The following is a 20,017-nucleotide window of genomic DNA, read 5'->3' on the forward strand; positions in this document are numbered from 1 at the left end:
AGAGAGAGGAATCAAGCGTCCTGACAGCTTCACTTCAAACCCACACCTGTGACACACTGACCCGTGGACAGCACATCCAGACCCGACACACCCGAGCCTCCCGACCGCCCGAGACTCGCAGCTCAGCAGGGCTTTCTTAATCTCAGGTGTGTGTGTGAATGAGCAGCGCTCATGTTAGCTCAGACGTTAGCTCCTGCTTCTGCTCCATAACACTGTATTTATGTCGTAAACACACAGCCTTCTCTTATAAACACACGTGTACGTGTTTGTTTACCACAGTACACAGCTGTTATTCAATCACGTCTGCTTAAAATAACCCACCAGCTTCTGTTTTCATGCTATCCTATCTTGGATATGTGTAACTAGGCCTCTGCAGTTTGGGGGGTGACTCTGTTTTACAGCAAGTGGATTTACTGGAGGTGTAAACTCATTTGTTTTGGCTATTTATAGAGGTGTTTCTATGTAGATCAAATGATATTTATACTTTGATGTGCCTTGACAGCTGTTTTGGTTGTTGACACTGAGATAATGAGTTGATCTTCAGTGATCTGTCTTTATTGTGACAATCAGTCACTCTGATATTCAATTTCCCCTTGAATGTGTTGTTGTTAATGAGGTTCGTGGTTTATGGTTGTTTTGTGTAGAAGGCAGACATGCATGTTTTTTGACTTTATTCTCTTGTAGACATACCTGTCAAGTGAAATTACTTTATTGTTACATCTGTGTGTTGTGGTGGTCAACTGTTAGCAGTGTTGGGTAAGTTACTCTAAAAAAGTAGTTAATTGCTAGCTACTAATTACGTCTTCAACAGTGTAATTAGATTACTGTACTATTTACTCTCTTGTACAATTGCATAATTATTCTTTGAGTGAATAAAGGGAGAAGGTTACATTAAAACATACATTTTAACATTAAATTTTGATGTTAAATTCACTGTTGTTTCACATAGACTTGTTCTATTGTCTATACAGTATAAAATGCAGTTACATAAGAAGTAACTATAATAAAATTGCCGAAAAATTACGAGCAATCCCATACTTTAGTTTTTCAAGGGAAAAGTAATTAAATTACAGTAATTAGATAATTACACTCAACACTGACTGTCAGGGAGTGAAAGCAGGGCTGAGATATTGAGAGCAGGGAGGTTGATATAAAATTTAGATAAAGCAAATATTAAAAAAATGTAAGCAAATGAGACGTACACAAAATTGCAGGGATCCAAAATTTGTACAGGTTATTTATTTAAAATGTACACAAACTATTTAAAATATTTTATGCATGTTAACTCATAATATGAAAATGGAGAAATATCTTTCAGCCTGGGTGATATATTGGTATTTCACTACAAGTATGATCAAACATTTTTAATAAAAAAATTCTTAAAAAACAAAATTCTTTGCACAATGTAATTTACAGAATGCCAAAGCCTTTTTTTTAAATTGCATTTACAAAATACATACACAATTATAAAGTTGTTTCTTTTCAATAAAGAAAAAACCTAGATGTATTATTAATTGTATTTGAACAATTTAAGGACAGCATGTGGTGGATTGGAGCTACTACTGTTTTACTATTAATAGGAAGTTGGAAAACCTCAGGGAGTTTTAAAATAGTAATCATTGGGGAAAATTATCATGGGATTTTCCTACAGAGAATATAATTTGCTAGTTATGCTCAACTCATTGTGTGCCATTTCGATAAAATGCATTTTAACAAAAATAATTATCCAGTTAATTTGACTTGCAAAAGTCATTGAAATTAATTTATTTACTATTATTATTTATACTATTATTATATTTTGAATTAGTTTTTATTTTAATTTCATTTTAATCTTAGATTCTGTGTGCTTTTCTCATTTTTATTAGTTTTAGTTTTGCTTAAATATTTCTATTTAGCTTTAATTTTTTGTTGTTTTATTTTTAATAATTTTAGTGCTTCAGCTTAAATGCCTTTTAATTTAAAGGATTAGTTCACCCAAAAATGAAAATTCTGTCATTTATTACTCACCCTCATGTCCTTCCACACCCGTAGGACCTTCATTCATCTTCAGAGCACAAATTAGGATATTTTTGATGAAATCTAAGAGTTTTTTATCCTCAATAGAAAGCAATGAAAATACCACAGTCATGGTCCCAAAAAGTAGTAAAAACTTAGATAAAATAGTCAACGTGACTGCAGTTTTTTAACCTTAATGTCATGAAGCGACGAGAATACATTTTGTGTGCAGAAACAAAACAACGCTATGCTATTTTCGTTGCATCGCTTCTAGTTTCTGCGTCCGAACGCCGGCTCAGTATTGGCCGACGCTGGTTATGTGAGCAAGCACGTCACATGCGTGTGATGCTGACGCAGGAGCCGTCGAGTCTGAGTCTGACAGGATAGAGACAAATTTGTTGAATAAATTTATTTTGTTTTGTTTTTGCGTACAAAAATTATTCTTGTCGCTTCATAACATTAAGGTTGCACCACTGTAGTCACACCGACTATTGTAACGATGTTTTAACTACTTTTCTGGACCTTGAAAGTGGTAGTTTCATTGCTTTCTATTGAGGATAAAAAAATAATAATTTGGATTTCATCAAAAATATCTTAATTTGTGTTCCGAAGATGAACGAAGGTCTTACGGGTGTGGAATGACATGAGGGTGAGTAATTAATGACTGAAATAAAATTTTTGGGTGAACTAACCCTTTAATTTCACTTTATTTCAGTTACCGAAAATGTTTTTTATTAGTCTTTTTCATTTTAGTTATTAACAACACTAATGGGAATGCTGTAATGAATTCATTGTCACCTGTTTTTTCCCCCCTCCAGTCGAAGCCGAAGCCACACACCATGTCCTTAAAACCGCGGGTGGTGGATTTCGATGAGACGTGGAACAAGCTCCTAACGACAATCAGAGCGGTTGTGATGCTTGATTACGTGGAGAGGGCAACATGGAACGACCGCTTCTCGTATCCTGATCTCTAGTAGTCTACATCTGTCCTGATTTAGAACTATTACTTCCTCTTTCTTCTTCCTTTTTAATGATTCTTGTAATCAGATTTTTGGTCATTTTATTTTAAGTGGTTGCAATGGACATTTATTAAATGTTTTACATATTTTATATGTACCTCTTACACTACCATTCAAAACTTTGGGAAGATCAGTAAGATTTTGAAAGAAATTAATATTTTTTTTTAAGCAAGGATTCATTAGGCTAAATTGATCAAAAGTCACCGTTATAATGTTACAAAAGAATTCTATTTAAATAACTCATCACAGATGCATCGTTACATTTTACAATATATTACAAGTTACTTTTAATTATAATCATATTTCACAATAGTACTGTTTTACTGTATTTATGATCAAATAAATGCAGCCTTGAGGAGCTTAAGAAACTTCTTTCAAAAACATAAAACATTTTACCGCTAGAGTAACTTCATGTATCCTCAAGTTCAACTTTATTGAGATCCCTTGTGGGCAATTTAGATAATCAAATAAAAGAAATGAGAGCACACAACAGTACATATAAAACTAAAATACTATGATTCAAATATCCTGCATTAAAAAATCCTTAACGTGGGCTTCAGTGACATATATGCGCTGTGTGTTGCATATCCAGAGCCTTTAGGGGAAAGACTGTACACTGAGACAAAGGTGTTTCTGGAGAACCATGTCCGTCAGTTGTTCAAGGTAAGATGGGGTGATGCTCGTGGCTCAGGCCAGTGTCATTATGTTTTAATTGTGGATGTCTTGCATCATTGCATCATTGCGGTATGTGTCTTACAGAGAGTCCTGGAGTCCGAGGAAAAGGTTTTGGTGATGTATCACAGATACTGGGAGGAATACAGCAAAGGTGCTGAGTACATGGATTGCTTATACAGGTAAGTTCAGCTAGCTCAGGGAATTCTTGTGAAGGACGTTTAAGGTGATTTTTCAGTGTTAGAATTCTCCTGGGCGAGTTTAATGAGCAGAGACGACTATACATGAGCAGTTCATAGGTTGACTTTCTGGCTCAGCCAATGGTGGAGTTAGGTGCGGGTTTGCTCAACAATATCAGATGGTTGACAGTTGGAAAACTGTTTGGAAACAGTCATTATTTTTATTTTTAGTAAGGCTAGTTCACTTTTAATTCTGAAAATAATTGTACTGATCTTCAGAGTTTTTGGTTGGTAAATGGTGTTCGTGTTCATGCTGGTGAACCCTTATTTAATAGTGGCCTAAAAGTGTTTATATCATATTTGAGTGGTTGTCAAAATATTAAACGATTGGTCTTTTGTGTTTAACCTTAGTTTAACGCTTAGGCCAATATTAGTCTCGACTAGAAAACCAGTAAGAAAATCAGTCAAATTTTCAAATTAAGTAAAACTTACCTTATACACTAATACACACAGTACTTTTGTTGTCAAAAGTACTGACTTCGATGCCAAGTCAGTACTGAAATTTTAAAGTCAAGTCAAGTCAAGTCACCTTTATTTATATAGCGCTTTTTACAATGCAGATTGTATCAAAGCAAGCTTTACATTGATAACTGGTACATAGTTTTTGCTGCACAGCAGCTCTTCAAGAATAGTGTCAATGCAGGCAGATCAAAGCACTGTTGAATAAATGTCAAGAATACTGTTGAATATCAAATGTCAAGTCAAATGTCAAGTGTCCCCAACTAAGCAAGCCAAAGGCGACAGCGGCAAGGAACCCAAACTCCAACAGGTGACAGCAGGTGGCAAACGAGTGGCAAATAAATTTTAAAAATGTGACACTTTGAGCACCGTTGAGGGGATTCGTAAACACTTCTGATTGGCCATTGTGTTCACACGCTCAACATACATGTCTGTGATTGGCTACAATGATCAACGCATGGGAGCGTTTGTAAGTAGGCGTCTATCCTGTGTGTGTCTGTGTAAGAGTGTCATTGATGTCTATTTACAACATGTTTTTGAAGCGTTGATCATTTCATCAGCGCGTGAACACAGTAGCCAATCAGTGGTGTTTACAAATCTTCTCACCAGTGCTCAAAGTGTCACATTTTTAAAATGTCAGTACCGACTTGGTACCGAAGAGGGTAGTTTTGACAACAGCACTACACTACCTAAAAGTCTCTTATACTCAACAAGGCTGCATTTATTTTTACTGTATTTAAAGGTCCCGTTTTTCGTGGTTTTTTTGAAGCTTTGATTGTGTTTATAGTGTGCAATATAACATGTGTTCATGTTTCGCGTGTAAAAAAACACAGTATTTTTCACATAATTTACTTATCTGTATACCGCTGTTTCCACTGTCATAAAAACGGGCTGATGACTTCCTTGTTCTATGAAGTCCCTCCTTCAGAAATACGTAACGAGTTTGATTGTGCCAGCGGTTCCTGTGTTGTGATTCGACAGCAGCTTAGCACACCTTGCCCAGAAAAAGGTCACGCCTTTCCATAACGTGGAGATGCACGCGCTCAGTGTTATTGTAAACATGTCTTTAATTTTACCCTATCAATTTGAGCCGGAATCAGACCCGGTGATTGGACTGCGGGATGAAAATAACAGCGTTTCGACGACATGGCGACAAACACACTCTACAAACGCAACTCTTGTGTATTCCTGTGGGCGGAGGTTAGTCAAAAAACTGTTTTAGTGACGTCATTAAAGAAGGAAGTAGAGGGATGTAGTCCAAACTGGCCGTTCGATGTAGGCGACTTCTGTTAAATAAAATATCTCGCTTGGCATTGAACTTTGAGCTTTAAAATTTTACAGATTTTATTTATACTCTAACAACAACATTACACACTAACTAAAGTTTGAAACATGGGATCACGAAGAACGGGACCTTTAAATACAGTAAAAAAGTGATACTGTGAAATATTATTACAATTTAAAATGAGTTTTCTGTTGTAATATATTTTAAAATGTAATCTATTCCTGAGATCAAAGCTGAATTTTCAGCATCATTACTCCAGTCTTCAGTGTCACATGATCCTTCAGAAATCATTCTAATATGCTGCATTTTTCAGTATTATTTGATTAATAGAAAGTACAAAAGAACAGCATTTATTAGAAAACATTTTTTTGTAACAATGTAAAAGTCTTTACTGTCACTTTTAAACAATTGAATGCATCCTTGCTGAATATAAGTATTAAATTCTTAAAAAAAAAGAAAGAAAGAAATCTGATTCCAAACTTTTGAACGGTAGTTCAGTCCAGTTATCATATCAGACATAAAAAGTTAAAGTAATTGAATAGTTTTGAAATCCATAATCTAGTTTTTGTGTAAACTTGTCTGAACCTTTTGGTAAACAAACAAAGGGATGCTTCAAATAACAGTTGATGTTGCTTTTGGTTCATTAGGAACTGTTGAAATGGCAGGTGAAGCTGGGAGCGTTGCACTGTGGGATACAGTATTCCCTGAAGTGTGCCTGTTTTTTACTGCACATTCTGGCAAATGTAGTAGATTTTCCGGTTATTTCATGCATGTATACATTGTGCACATACAGTGTAGTATGCATGTTACAGTTTTGTTAAGAGTGCAGTTTTCATATGCCAATCTGAACATATTCTCTTGGTTGAAGATTTGTGCTGAGGGATAGTTTTCTCTTTTGTTTTTGCCTTTTATTAAAAATCATACATATTATCACTGATTCTGAATGTTCACTATCATGCACTACATTGAGTGCACAAGGTATTGTTTCTCTGGCATGCAGACCTCGGCCTTGCCAAGGGCTTTGGTCAGTTTCTGCTTGATTTCACCATGCTGGCCTGAACCCCATCACTGTCCCGCTGGTCTTGGTCAGCTGTGAAAACAAGCAGCTATTGAATTGACGTCACCCGTGGCTTTATTGTACATCAACATACACATTCAAGTAAAATAATAGCAACTGCTTTTCCCTAATTAGTGTTTTCATGAATTCACTGCAGGTACCTGAACACACAGTTTATTAAGAAGAACAAGCTGACTGAAGCAGACCTGCAGTATGGATATGGAGGAGTGGATATGAATGAGCCGCTAATGGAGATCGGAGAGGTATGCATGATTTCCTTACAAGTACTGTGTGCTTATCTTATGACACAGGCTGCTGGCAAATCAACTTTTTTTGATGTGAACAGACTGGATGTTGGGCTATTCACAAGTTTTTGTTCTTTCATAAACAGTATGATTTTTTTTTTTTTATAAGTATGTTGTTGTGTTTTTAGCTTGCACTGGACATGTGGCGGAAGTTAATGATTGAGCCCCTTCAACCCATGCTGATCGGGATGCTTCTGAAAGAGATCAAGAAGTAGGTTAAACGTGAGATGCGATGAATGTTTCCGGGTTAAATACAACTTTAACTCAAAACATTTTAATTAATTTTTTTCAATCAAATTATTTTTTACTTTAACCCGAAACATTCATTTACTTTATTTCACTTTTTATTTACTCTTAACATGATTTATTTTATTTCATTTTATTATATTTTGTGTCGACCAATATTGAATATTTAATTCTTTTAGTCTCTTTTATAGATTTTAGTCCACTTCATTTTTACAAACAAGCCAATGGTGCGAGGGATCAAACCAAGCGTAATCAATAAACGCAATTAATTGATCAGCAATTAATAATTAACAACCCTAAAGGAATAAAATTGTGTTCCACCAAGAGGAATTACACCGGTATTGCTTAACCAGGTGTAGCTTATTCACATAGAAATTTATTTCACCTAGTTCTCTATACAATAGATGTAATAACAAACTTCTTTTTTTTTTTTTTACGAGTGTAAAAAGTACTATAACAAAAATGCAAGCTTTTAAACCATTCTGCCCTCTTGCTTGTTTCTGTTGTGTTTTACTGTAAATACATTTACGGTTTGCAATTTCAAACTACAACAAATTATATCTATGGCAAGTCTTTGGTACCACAGATACTTTCCATAGTCTTTTGCATGACCTGAACTCAAGTTCAGTTCTATTGATTATATTTCAGTTCTGCAGAAGATGCATTTGCATTTTGATTAATTTTTTATGTTGTTTCCATAGCGACCGATGTGGGGAGGACCCAAATCAGAAAGTAATCCATGGGGTTATCAACTCCTTTGTTCATGTTGAACAATACAAGAAAAAGTTTCCTCTAAAGGTGAGAATCTCCATCTAGATGCATGTTTTTTTTTTTTTATGTGACGTTGATTCAAAGTTTTTGTTATTTTTATGCAAATGTTAGAATTATTTTTTCTGTAAATATAATATTTATGTATATATACACTGAACAAAATTATAAATGCAACACTTTTGTTTTTGACCCCTTATTTTTCATGAACTGAACTCAAAAATCTAAGGGCCCTATTTTAATGATCTAAACGCAAAGTGTAAAGCGCATGGCGCAGGTGCACTCAGGGCGTGTCCAAATCCACTTTTGCTATTTTAACGACGGAAAAACGGTCTGTGCGCCGGGGCGCATTTTTGAAATGGGTTGTCCCTATTCTCTTAATGAGTAATGGGCGTAACGTTCAATAAACCAATCAGAGTGTCATGGCGGATTGCTATTTACATGGCGGAATTTGTTGGCGGAAAAGCTGAACGCTTTTCAAGCGAAGAAATCGATCTGCTTGTGCGCGAAGTTAAAGTCAGTTAATATATATGTGTGTGTATTGGCACGATTGTTCAATTAATTAGCCAATTTCGTTCATCATTATAAGTAGTAATAGGCTGAATTGAAAATAGGTAGCCTAATTCTAATACACGCAATGACTATTCATCATTACATTTTTATATTTATGTAGCCTACACAATAATATTCTTTTACACTGTAATCCTTTTGTTTTTAATATTTGGCATGTTTGTGTGATGCGCATCCCTGTGTGTAATAAACAAAGTCAACGCGCACTGTGGACGCGCCCAGAGGCGCAGTTTCTACCAACACGCTCTAACAAAAAAATATTGCGCCATTGACTTTAGACCAGGTTTGAGTTGGTCTATGGCGCAGTCTATTTTCAGCTCCTTAAAATAGCAATGCGCCGGCAATGCGCCTGAACACACCTCTTTTTTTAGACCAGCACGCCCATGGGCGCACTAACTGGCGCAAATGCATTTACTAATTTAAGGACGTGGCGCTGAATGGGAAAACGCGAACGGCACCGGACGCAAACTAGCAAACACACTTGCGCTGCGCCTTGCGTCGCATTGCGCCGGGTGTATTATAGGGCCCTTAGAATTACTCAAAGATCTATGTACACCAAAGACCTATTTCTCAAATATTGTTCACAAATCTAAAAATCTGTGTTAGTGAGCACTTCTCCTTTGCTGAAATAACCCATCCACCTCACATGTGTGGCATATCAAGATGCTGATTAGACAGCATGATTATTGCACAGGTGTGCCTTAGGCTGGCCACAATAAAAGGCCACTCTAAAATGTGCAGTTTTACTGTATTTGGGGGGTCCGAAAACCAGTCAGTATCTGGTGTGACCACCATTTGCCTCACGCAGTGCAACACATCTCCTTCACATACAGTTGATCAGGTTGTTGATTGTGGCCTGTGGGATGTTGGTCCACTCCTCTTTAATGGCTGTGCGAAGTTGCTGGATATTGGCAGGAACTGGAACACGCTGTCGTATACGCCGATCAAGAGCATCCCAAACATGCTCAATGGGTGACATGTCCGGGGAGTATGCTGGCCATGCAAGAACTGGAATGTTTTCAGCTTCCTGGAATTGTGTACAGATAGTTGCAACATGGGGCCGTGCATTATCATGCTGCAACATGAGGTGATGGTCGTGGATGAATGGCACAACAGTGGGCCTCAGGATCTCGACACGGTATCTCTGTGCATTCAAAATGCCATCAATAAAATTAAGAGAATACCTCTCCAAAGTGCCAGATGCCATCAAATGTGAGCATTTGCCCACTCAAGTCGGTTACGACGACGAACTGCCGATGAGAACAGCAAGCATGCAGATGAGCTTCCCTGAGACGGTTTCCGACAGTTTGTGCAGAAATTCTTTGGTTATGCAAACCGATTATTGCAGCAGCTGTCCGGGTGGCTTGTCTCAGACGATCTTGGAGATGAAGATGCTGGATGTGGAGGTCCTGGGCTGGTGTGGTAACACGTGATCTGCGGTTGTGAGGCCGGTTGATGTACTGCCAAATTCTCTGAAACACCTTTGGAGACGGCTTATGGTAGAGAAATAAGCATTCAATTCATGGGCAACAGATATGGTGGACATTCCTGCAGTCAGCATGCCAATTGCACGCTCCCTCAAAACTTCTATGACATCTATGGCATTGTGCTGTGTGATAAAACTGCATGAGGCAAATGGTGGTCACACCAGATAATGACCGGTTTTTGGACCCCCCAATAGAGGGTATGCACGTGACGTCACCGTCGACCGTTATGACTGCGGTTACGCCCGCTAAGTGGCAAAAGACTGAGCGGCAGCATTGGTTTTCAGTGTGAATGCTGCGAAAAACACACAAAACGCATTCAAAATGGAAAAGAGCTTTGTGATTGACTATACAAATAGCTTTGACATAAAACCTGAGGTATATATTTAAAAACTGCCGAAAGCAACAGAAAAAAGAAGCAAATAGATCACTGCATTTCACAGAAACAACTCGACTCCAGCAGAGAAACATGGATTTGCAGTTATCATTTTGTGTCAAATTGTTGGATTTTGAGGTAAAATCATACTTTATATATTGTATTGTTATATATTATGTTGACAGATCATCAATTAAATATTTTCCATCTTATATTCTGCATAATTGGGTGTTTTTAAAACTATATATATTTTAGGGCTGGACAATATGACGATATAACATTGATATAAGTGATTACGCGGATTTAAACCTACCTATATTGTAGTTATATAAAATATTCACAGGCAGATTTGCTCTATGTATTTCCCCGGCGTCGAAATCAGGCACATATAAATGTCAGGAAACACGATTCCTGGCTGCATGTCAATATCCATGGATTAGGTTTATTTGACAAGCTGTAAGGAACACTTTCGAGTCCAACCTTTAGTATAATCGTTTGTTTTACTCGCGTTTTCACAGTTTCCCCTATTAAATCCAGTCACGCAGCAGGTTCTTTTGCCACTCAGTCCAGCTGAGGGAGCGGGTTCCGGCGGGAAAGTGACGTCAATGCATACCCTCTATACAGTAAAACTGCATATTTTAGACTGACCTTTTATTGTGGCCAGCCTAAAGCACACCTGTGCAATAATCATGCTGTCTAATCAGCATCTTGATATGCCACACCTGTGAGGTGGATGGTTTTTAGATCTATCTTAGATCTTTGAGTTCAGCTCATTTAAAAATGGGGGCAAAAACAAAAGTGTTGCATTTATAATTTTGTTCAGAGAATCAAAGAATCCTGAAAAAAAAAAAAAAAAAAACATGGATACAGAATATTAGAATGATTTCTGAAGGATCATGTGACACTGAAGACTGGAGTAATGATGCTGAAAAATCAGCTTTGATCACAGGAATAACATTTTACAGTATAATCACATTGAACATAAGAGACTTTTCAAAAACATTTAAAAAAATCTTACCGACCCCAAACTTTTGTGTACATATTTGCATGCTTAGAGTTTGTGTATCAGCTATCATGCATCTCATTTGAAGGCCACACCCTCTTGCTTTCATCCCAGTTTTATCAGGAAATCTTTGAGGGGCCGTTTCTGACAAAAACCGGCGAGTATTACAAACAGGAAGCCTCCAATCTACTGCAGGAGTCCAACTGCTCCCAATATATGGAGAAGGTGAGATTGTCTAACCACAGCCTAATTTGTCCAGTACCATCTTTTACATTTAGAACAGTTACTTGAACATCTAGCTTTAGCATCTAGTGTCTAGCTTTATCGTGATCATAATCAGGATACGTTAACTCTGCTGGCCTGCTGTTTTCTGCTGCTGCAGGTTTTAGGCCGGTTGAAAGATGAAGAGGTGAGATGTCGGAAGTATCTGCACCCCAGCTCTTACGCCAAAGTCATCCATGAATGTCAGCAGAGGATGGTGGCCGATCACCTGCAGTTCTTGCACGGGGAGTGTCAAAATATCATCAGACAGGAAAAGAGAGAGGGTCAGCACTTTATTTACGCTTACAACCAGTGTGAACTTTCACTTTCGGCTTATGGATTTCTGTATGTATGTGTCTCGAATGGCATGTTGTAAATGTAAGACGTCTTGATGGTTTGTTTGGTTTCAGATATGGCGAATATGTACACGCTACTGCGAGCCGTGTCCAGCGGCTTACCTCACATGATCCAAGAGCTCCAGGTCCACATCCACGATGAGGGTCTCAGAGCCACCAGTAACCTCTCTCAGGAAAACGTGAGTAACTGGGGTTATGTGTAAAAGTGGTCGGTAGCTATATATATATTTGATTAAAACTGCTTTATATGCAGAATTGTTTCTATATAGCATTAATTACAGTGTCCTCAGATGTTTTCTTCTGATCTTTGTCTTGCAGATGCCAACCCAGTTTGTTGAGTCAGTGTTAGAGGTTCATAGTAAATTTGTCCAGTTGATTAACACAGTGTTGAATGGGGACCAACACTTCATGAGTGCGCTTGATAAGGTACGCTTACATTTTAACACAGTTTAAAATGATTTACAAGTGTATATACAGTAATGGGGGAAAGATTTAGACATATTCATTATTGACAGTAAAAACATCAATACTTTGAAATATTAACATACAGTATAATATAATGTAATATAATGGCTACACTTTATTTGAAGGTGCCCTTGTTACAGTGTAATTATACAAATAAGTACTGAGTAATATTAATAAATAACTTGTACTTACTGTATAATTAGGTTTAGGGTTTGGTTTAGGGTTAGTTAATATTACTGTTACTATTACTGTTATTACATAGTAAGAACATGTAAGATATGTAACAGGGAGACTGTAAAATAAAGCATTACCAATATAATAAATAACAATGTAATGATGGTAAAAACATCAGTATTTAGAAATAATACAAATGCAATTATGGAAATTAATATAGAATTTAATATATCATGATGTAATAACAACATAATGATAGTAAAAACATCAATACTTAGAAACAATACACATGCAATTATGGAAATTAATATATAATATGATAAATTATAATGTAATAACATAATGATAGTAAAAACTCAATACAAATGCAATTATGGAAATTTTGAATATATAGTAATATTATGTAATGTAATGTATAATAACAACAACAATAATAAAACATCGATACTTTGAAAAAACACAAATGAAATTATGGAAATTAATATATAATATGATAAATGACAATGTAATAACATAACATAATAATAGTAAAAATTCAGTACCTTGAAATAATACAAATGCAATTATGTAAATTACTAAGTATAGTAAAATGTAATGTAAAAAAAAACAACAACAACAATGATAGTATAAACATCAATTCTTTGAATGCAATTATGGAAATTAATGTGTGACGTGTATACATTATAATGTCATGTAATGCAATAACATAATATAATAGTTAAAAAGGCAGGAACACCAAACATGCAACAGAGAACGGACAAGGAGTACTTTGAAATAATACAAATGCAATTATAGTAATATATAATAATAATAATATAGGGAAATAAGGGATAATATAATCCCGGTAGGCGCGTCCTCGCGCCGTAAACAACCGGGAGGGGGGCGGCGCCCTATAAACCGGAGCAAGGGGAGGAGTATAATCTCCAGTAATATAATATAGGGGGAGGAGCCGTAGCCATATCAGAACCGTATAATATGGCGGGTTCAAGTGGGCAGCCATGGCGGGTCATGCAGCGGGCATAGCGGGCAGACATAAGCGGGCAGACATGGCGGGTCAGGTACGGGCCGCCATTCAGGGACCGAAGGCTTCATGCCGTAGTGCCCAGGCGGCGCAGAAGGACCGGCGGGAGATCGGAACAGCGGCTCACCGAGCGCAGCCGGGGCTCCAGAAGGCCGCAGTGTAAGACACTACAACAAAGTGAACACTGGGGAGAGTGAGGAGGCCAACTGGAGCTGAGGGACGGAGGAGCCAAACGGAGGAGTCAGTCAGAAGTGAGGGCAGGCACGAAGGAACAAGGTGTGAACAGGAAGACTCAAACTCTGCAACATTCTCGCTTTAGTCCAGTAGGGGGAATCTGTGATTCAGAACGCATTGCCCTCGGGTTCATGTGAGTGTTTCGAAACACTGAAGTTTGTGGTTTGTGCTTTTATTGCTCATTTCCCTTCCAGGCCTTGACTTCAGTAGTGAACTACAGAGAGCCCAAATCCATCTGCAAAGCACCTGAGCTGGTGTGTAATCACTATTTATTTCCCAATGTTAGATCAAGATGACTAAGTAAATTCTGTATAAACCTAATGAACACACACAGTCAGAACATTGACACTCCTTTTCCTCTTTGCCGGTGCACAGCTGGCCAAGTACTGTGACAATCTGTTGAAGAAATCTGCAAAAGGAATGACAGAGAATGAAGTTGAGGACAAACTGACCAGCTTCATCACGGTCTTCAAATACATTGATGACAAAGATGTGTTTCAGAAGGTGAGGCCATGAATTAATTTATCTTCAGGTATAGAAGAAAGAGAACAGGAAATGATGCAAAGAAGATACACTCCTTTTCCTCTTTGAGGAACACAATCTGGATAAAAGGAATGGTAAAGGACAAACTGTTCATCACGCAAATACATTGCAAAGATTTTGGGTGGGCCATGTTAATTTATCTTCAGGTATAGGGGAACAGGAAATTGCAAAGAAGATAGAGGAACAGGATATGGTAAATGTTGCAAGCTTTTGGGTGGGGTGGGGGGTTTATTACGATAATAATAATAATAATAATAAAGGAATTAAATAAAGGATTAAAAGATTTAAGGAAATAAATAAATAAGAATGGTAAAAGAAGTTCTAGGTCTAATAGTAGTTATGAAGTAATCAATTTAAACTATTTGCAAATAATATTTTAAAATGTGAACACATTCACTCATCTTCGTATGTCGAAAATGCAAACGTTTCTTGTCTCGACACATTCGTTTGTAAATTACATAAATCATGATTGCATATTTTCAATTCAAAACTGTGAAAGTTCATAAAAAGTTGAGTAGTTTGCATCACTAGATATTCTATTTCTGTCTAATTGTATAATACTTACAGTATCTCACAGAAGTGAGTACACCCCTCACATTTTTGTAAATATTTTATTTAGTGGTGGGCATAGATTCATTTTTTTATCTAGATTAATCTCACTATAATCTTGGAATTAATCTAGATTAATCTAGATTAAAATGGCTCATTTGAATTCTGCTGAAGGCATTCCGAATCCTCCTCATGATAGTTCGCCTCGCAGGCAGTTTGTAAGATGGGTCACCTGTGGCCGCCTGGAGAACAAGCTCGAGCCCATCATCTTCAACCACGCTGGTGGCAATCCACTGAGCGAGGAGATTAGTTAGCTTGGCTGATAGAGCTGTGCTGACGGGCTTGCCTCGGTTGCACTCAAACATAGTAGTTTGACGACGACTCTTCCCCTGCGCTACATCAGTGCTTGGCCCGGCATCTTCCGCATTAGCTAAGGGATGCGTTGTGTTTAGGTGATACTTGAGACTGGAAGAACTAATTCCGCATTGCACAAGGTGCAAACAACCATTTGTTTCCATTGGGAAGCTTCTTAAAAATAAATTTTCCCTGAAGCAAACCCGGCAGCTTCATAGCTGCATCCATGTTAGCACATCATGTTTGATGTGGTAAATTCACAGTAGGCATACACACAGGTTCGAAGACTCGTTCTCGCCCCCTACAGTGCAATTCGGCTAGGTATACATCCACGCTAAAATATCAAGGTGAAAGTCATCATAGCTTGCATAGTATAGACCCAGCTCCCAACCCAAATTTGAGAGTAGATTAACGGCGGTATTTTTTTTATCACCCGATAAGAGTCTCACATTAATGCAGCATGTTAACGCCGATAGCGGCCCACCACTAATTTTATTATATCTTTTCATGTGACAACACTGAAGTAATGACACTTTGCTACAATGTAAAGTACTGAGTGTACAGCTTGTATAACAGTGTAAATTTGCTGTCCACTCAAAATAACTCAACACACAGTCATTAATGTCTAAACCGCTGGCCACAAAGTGAGTACACCCCTAAGTGAAAATGTCCAAATTGGGCCCAAAGTGTCAATATTTTGTGTGGTCACCATTATTTTCCAGCACTACCTTAACCCTCTTGGGCATGGAGTTCACCAGAGCTTCACAGGTTGCCACTGGAGTCCTCTTCCACTCCTCCATGACAACATTACAGAGCTGGTGGATGTTAGAGAACTTGCGCTCCTCCACCTTCTGTTTGAGGATGCCCCACAGATACTCAATTGGGTTTAGGTACCCTCAGCTTCTTTAGCAAGGCAGTGGTCGTCTTGGAGGTGTGTTTGGGGTCGTTATCATGTTGGAATACTGCCCTGCAGCCCAGTCTCTGAAGGGATGGGGTCATGCTCTGCTTCAGTGTCTTTTAGGCAAGATACACTTGTCTTTGTACTCCTCACCTGGTTGCCACCACACACGCTTGACAACATTTGAGTCAAATAATTTATCTTGGTCTCATCAGACCACAGGACATAGTTCCAGTAATCCATGTCCTTAGTCTGCTTGTCTTCAGCAAACTGTTTTCGGGCTTTCTTGTGCATCATCTTTAGAAGAGGCTTCCTTCTGGGACGACAGCCATGCAGACCAATTTGATGCAGTGTGCAGCGTATGGTCTGAGCACTGACAGGCTGACCCCCCCACCCCTTCAACCTGTTCAGCAATGCTGGCAGAACTCATACGTCGAACATGGCGAGGCCTGTTCTGAGTGGAACCTGTCCTGTTAAACTGCTGTGTGGTCTTGGCCACTGTGCTGCAGCTCAGTTTCAGGGTCTTGGCTATCTTCTTATAGCCTACGCCATCTTTATGTAGAGCAACAATTCTTTTTTCATATCCTCAGAGTTCTTTGCCATGAGGTGCCATGTTGAACTTCCAACCAGTATGAGAGAGTGAGAGCGATAACACCAAATTTAACACACCTGCTCCCAATTCACACCTGAGACCTTGCAACACTAACGAGTCACATGACACCAGCGAGAGAAAATGGCTAATTGGGCCCAATTTGGACATTTTCACTTAGGGGTGTACTCAATTTCGTGGCCAGCGGTTTAAACATTAATGGCTGTGTGTTGAGTTATTTTGAGGGGATAGCAAATTTACACTGTTATACAAGATGTACACTCACTACTTCACATTGTAGCAAAGTGTCATTTCTTCAGTGTTGTCACATGAAAAGATATAATAAAATATTTACAAAAATGTGATGGGTGTACTCACTTCTGTGAGATACTGTACATCTACTTAATTCTATTATTTTTTTAAATGTTTTATTCATAGCTCAGACAAAATCATTGGCTCTCATCCCCCCAAACTCCACCTGCGTGGATACTGAATTTTATTCAATTAAATTCTCTACAATGATAATGAGAAATTGCAAATCATGGTTTGTGATGTAAGCTAAAAGCTGTTGGTTAAATATTTTGATATGTGCACCCCATGCTAGCATGTTTTAACAATGTGCTTGCATTGTTGTGTTAGCAACGTGTTAAAACATGCTAGCAAAAAATGCTAAAACATGAGAAACATGAGCTGCGTTCACGCCGTGTTGTAATTACCGTAATTGCGAGATGACAACCCACAACGTTCTACTTCGAGCTGTTCATGTCCTCGGACTCAGAATGCATTTCTATGGCAACACTATCAACATCAAAATTAATCTGCAGCAGTCAAGTGATAAGTCAAAGCTCTCTGAAAATGTAATTTATAAGTTGTAATTATGAGTTCTAACTGGACGTGAACTATTTGAAATCTCGTAATTATATTAATTCCGACATGGCTTCAATGCATCTATGTTATGAACGTGTTAAAACATGTTAGCAACATGCAAAAACATGCTAGCATTGTGCCAACAAAGTTAAAACATATTAGCAGATTTTTAACAGGTTAAAACATAATTGAAAATTGTTAGAACATTCTAAAAGGATGTTATCAACATAGTGTTAAACATTACCACATGATATGAAAATACTAAAACGTTAGAAAAATGCTATCAGTGTGTTAAAACATTGTAACAAAATGTGTTAAACGTTAGCATTGTTGTGCTAGTAATATTCTAAAACATTTTAGCAGCATGTTAACAAACATGCAAGCAAAATGTTAAAACATTAGTAACACGTTGAAACATGCTAATGATGTGCTAAAACATTTTAAATGTTAAATCGTGAAAAGGTTTATTGGGGACTGAACTGGTTTGATATAGTTTCTTTCATTTTGTTTCTGGTTTGGTAGTCTTTCTGTGTGCGGCACTTAATGATTTCTTGTTTTTCTCTCTTTTTCTTCTTTTATTCTTAGTTTTATGCCAGAATGCTTGCAAAGAGGTTAATACATGGACTTTCATTATCTATGGACTCAGAGGAAGCCATGATCAACAAACTGAAGGTACAGAAAGTCTCACACACAGCCGTCTTTCTTGAAAAGTGTGTAGAAGTTTACAGATGTGACTCATCGTCCATAATCAAGTGTTTGCTCTCTGTGGGCGCCTCAGCTTTGTCATTATGTAGAACCACAAATGGGACTGATGAAGGGTTTTGTGTGATTAAAGTGAGAAGACCTTTCATTGTTTCTCTCTCTCTCTCCTTCCTCTGCCCTTTGCCTTGCAGCAAGCATGTGGCTATGAATTCACAAGCAAACTGCACAGAATGTACACTGATATGAGCGTCAGCACCGACCTCAACAACAAATTCAACAACTTTATCAAAACCCAGGAGACAGTTGTAGACCTGGGAATCAGCTTCCAGATTTATGTATTACAGGTAAGAGAGAATATTACTGTTCATACTTGGTTTTACACATCACCAAACATTAAGTATTAAGACCTTTTCACACTAAGATCTATAAAGCTAACTATAACTAACAGGGCTGGGATGATACACTCCCGATTCAGTACTATCACGATACTTGGGTGCAGATACGATATGTTTTGTGATTTTTAAGAATTGCGATTCTGCAAGTATTGCAATTCAATATTGCTATGTATTGAGATTTTTGTTTGCTTTTTTTTAAATGCATATATCAATATTAACCGAGACCCCCCCCCCAGAAAAATTATATAAATAATTAAATAAGTAATTATTCAATTATTACAATAATGAAGTTACCAAATAAATTCAATTTAAAAATAAATTCAGAAATCACCACAATTTTGTCATCACAACCATGAGAACATGAACATACGACCGCCCACATTTATATAAACAGAATTTTGCTACTCATTTTACTTTCAAAATGATTAGCTAATTGTAACAGAGGTCATTTACATATGAAAGTCTTAAACATGCAGTTGCAAAAACAGCCTATTAAGTTATAATGGTTGGAGAAAGGGTGAAAATGGTCATAAAACACTAAATTATGACTTTAAAGGTGCAATGTGTAATATTTTCTGTCCGCTAGAGGTCGCTAGAGGCCTATTCAAAACAAAGGCATAGCTTGATGATGCCAAGTTTGAGCATGGAATCTTGGGACATGTGGTCTTCATCTCAACGGCCAGTGGAAAAGATTAGGGATAGCACTCGGGAAGAAATCATATTCATGGATGCGATTATTAATGTTACTGTAGTACAAAGCAGAGCAGGAGCGAGTGTTGTGGGAGCTGAACGAGGAGCTGGAGCGATTGCGCAACACGCCTCACGAGCAGCAGAACTTTTATTATGACACAGTCGCTGCTTCCGCTTTTCCGGTCATGAGTATGAGGTAACGCAGCTCTGTTTATCATATTAGATACATTTGAGAGTGTTGAAAATGATGTTATAACGTTACTCTGTGCGTTCGCTTGGCGGCTGCTGTGAGACACTGTTACACACTGCAGTAAGATCGACTTTAGAATATCATATTAAATGCTGGATGGCTTGTGTTGATAAATGACATGCAATTAATTTTAAAACGTATTGTATGATGGAGAAAATGCTGTATTACGGTTACTAAAAATAAAGCTGCAT

General features: G+C 37.6%; 1 protein-coding gene across 3 annotated transcripts in view; it reads left to right on the forward strand.

The window, feature by feature from the left end:
- The first annotated feature begins 3 nt into the window (after nucleotides 1–3).
- Nucleotides 4–20,017, forward strand: part of cul2 (cullin 2) — a 33,701-nt gene continuing 13,687 nt past the window's right edge. For 2 of the 3 annotated variants that reach the window (XM_048173956.1, XM_048173958.1), the window contains exons 1-15: nucleotides 4–146; nucleotides 2,814–2,953; nucleotides 3,575–3,677; nucleotides 3,774–3,868; nucleotides 6,884–6,989; nucleotides 7,160–7,242; nucleotides 7,979–8,075; nucleotides 11,593–11,703; nucleotides 11,861–12,023; nucleotides 12,150–12,274; nucleotides 12,414–12,521; nucleotides 14,184–14,243; nucleotides 14,365–14,493; nucleotides 18,375–18,461; nucleotides 18,683–18,835. In XM_048173956.1, coding sequence (XP_048029913.1) covers nucleotides 2,835–2,953; nucleotides 3,575–3,677; nucleotides 3,774–3,868; nucleotides 6,884–6,989; nucleotides 7,160–7,242; nucleotides 7,979–8,075; nucleotides 11,593–11,703; nucleotides 11,861–12,023; nucleotides 12,150–12,274; nucleotides 12,414–12,521; nucleotides 14,184–14,243; nucleotides 14,365–14,493; nucleotides 18,375–18,461; nucleotides 18,683–18,835 — 1,539 coding nt within the window. In that variant the 5' untranslated portion in view covers nucleotides 4–146; nucleotides 2,814–2,834. Of the gene's footprint in view, nucleotides 147–684; nucleotides 757–2,813; nucleotides 2,954–3,574; nucleotides 3,678–3,773; nucleotides 3,869–6,883; nucleotides 6,990–7,159; nucleotides 7,243–7,978; nucleotides 8,076–11,592; nucleotides 11,704–11,860; nucleotides 12,024–12,149; nucleotides 12,275–12,413; nucleotides 12,522–14,183; nucleotides 14,244–14,364; nucleotides 14,494–18,374; nucleotides 18,462–18,682; nucleotides 18,836–20,017 lie in introns of all 3 variants that reach the window. The other variant, XM_048173957.1, reaches the window with a different exon arrangement.

Source organism: Megalobrama amblycephala, linkage group LG22 (genome assembly GCF_018812025.1).
Source record: "Megalobrama amblycephala isolate DHTTF-2021 linkage group LG22, ASM1881202v1, whole genome shotgun sequence".
Lineage (NCBI taxonomy): Eukaryota > Metazoa > Chordata > Actinopteri > Cypriniformes > Xenocyprididae > Megalobrama > Megalobrama amblycephala.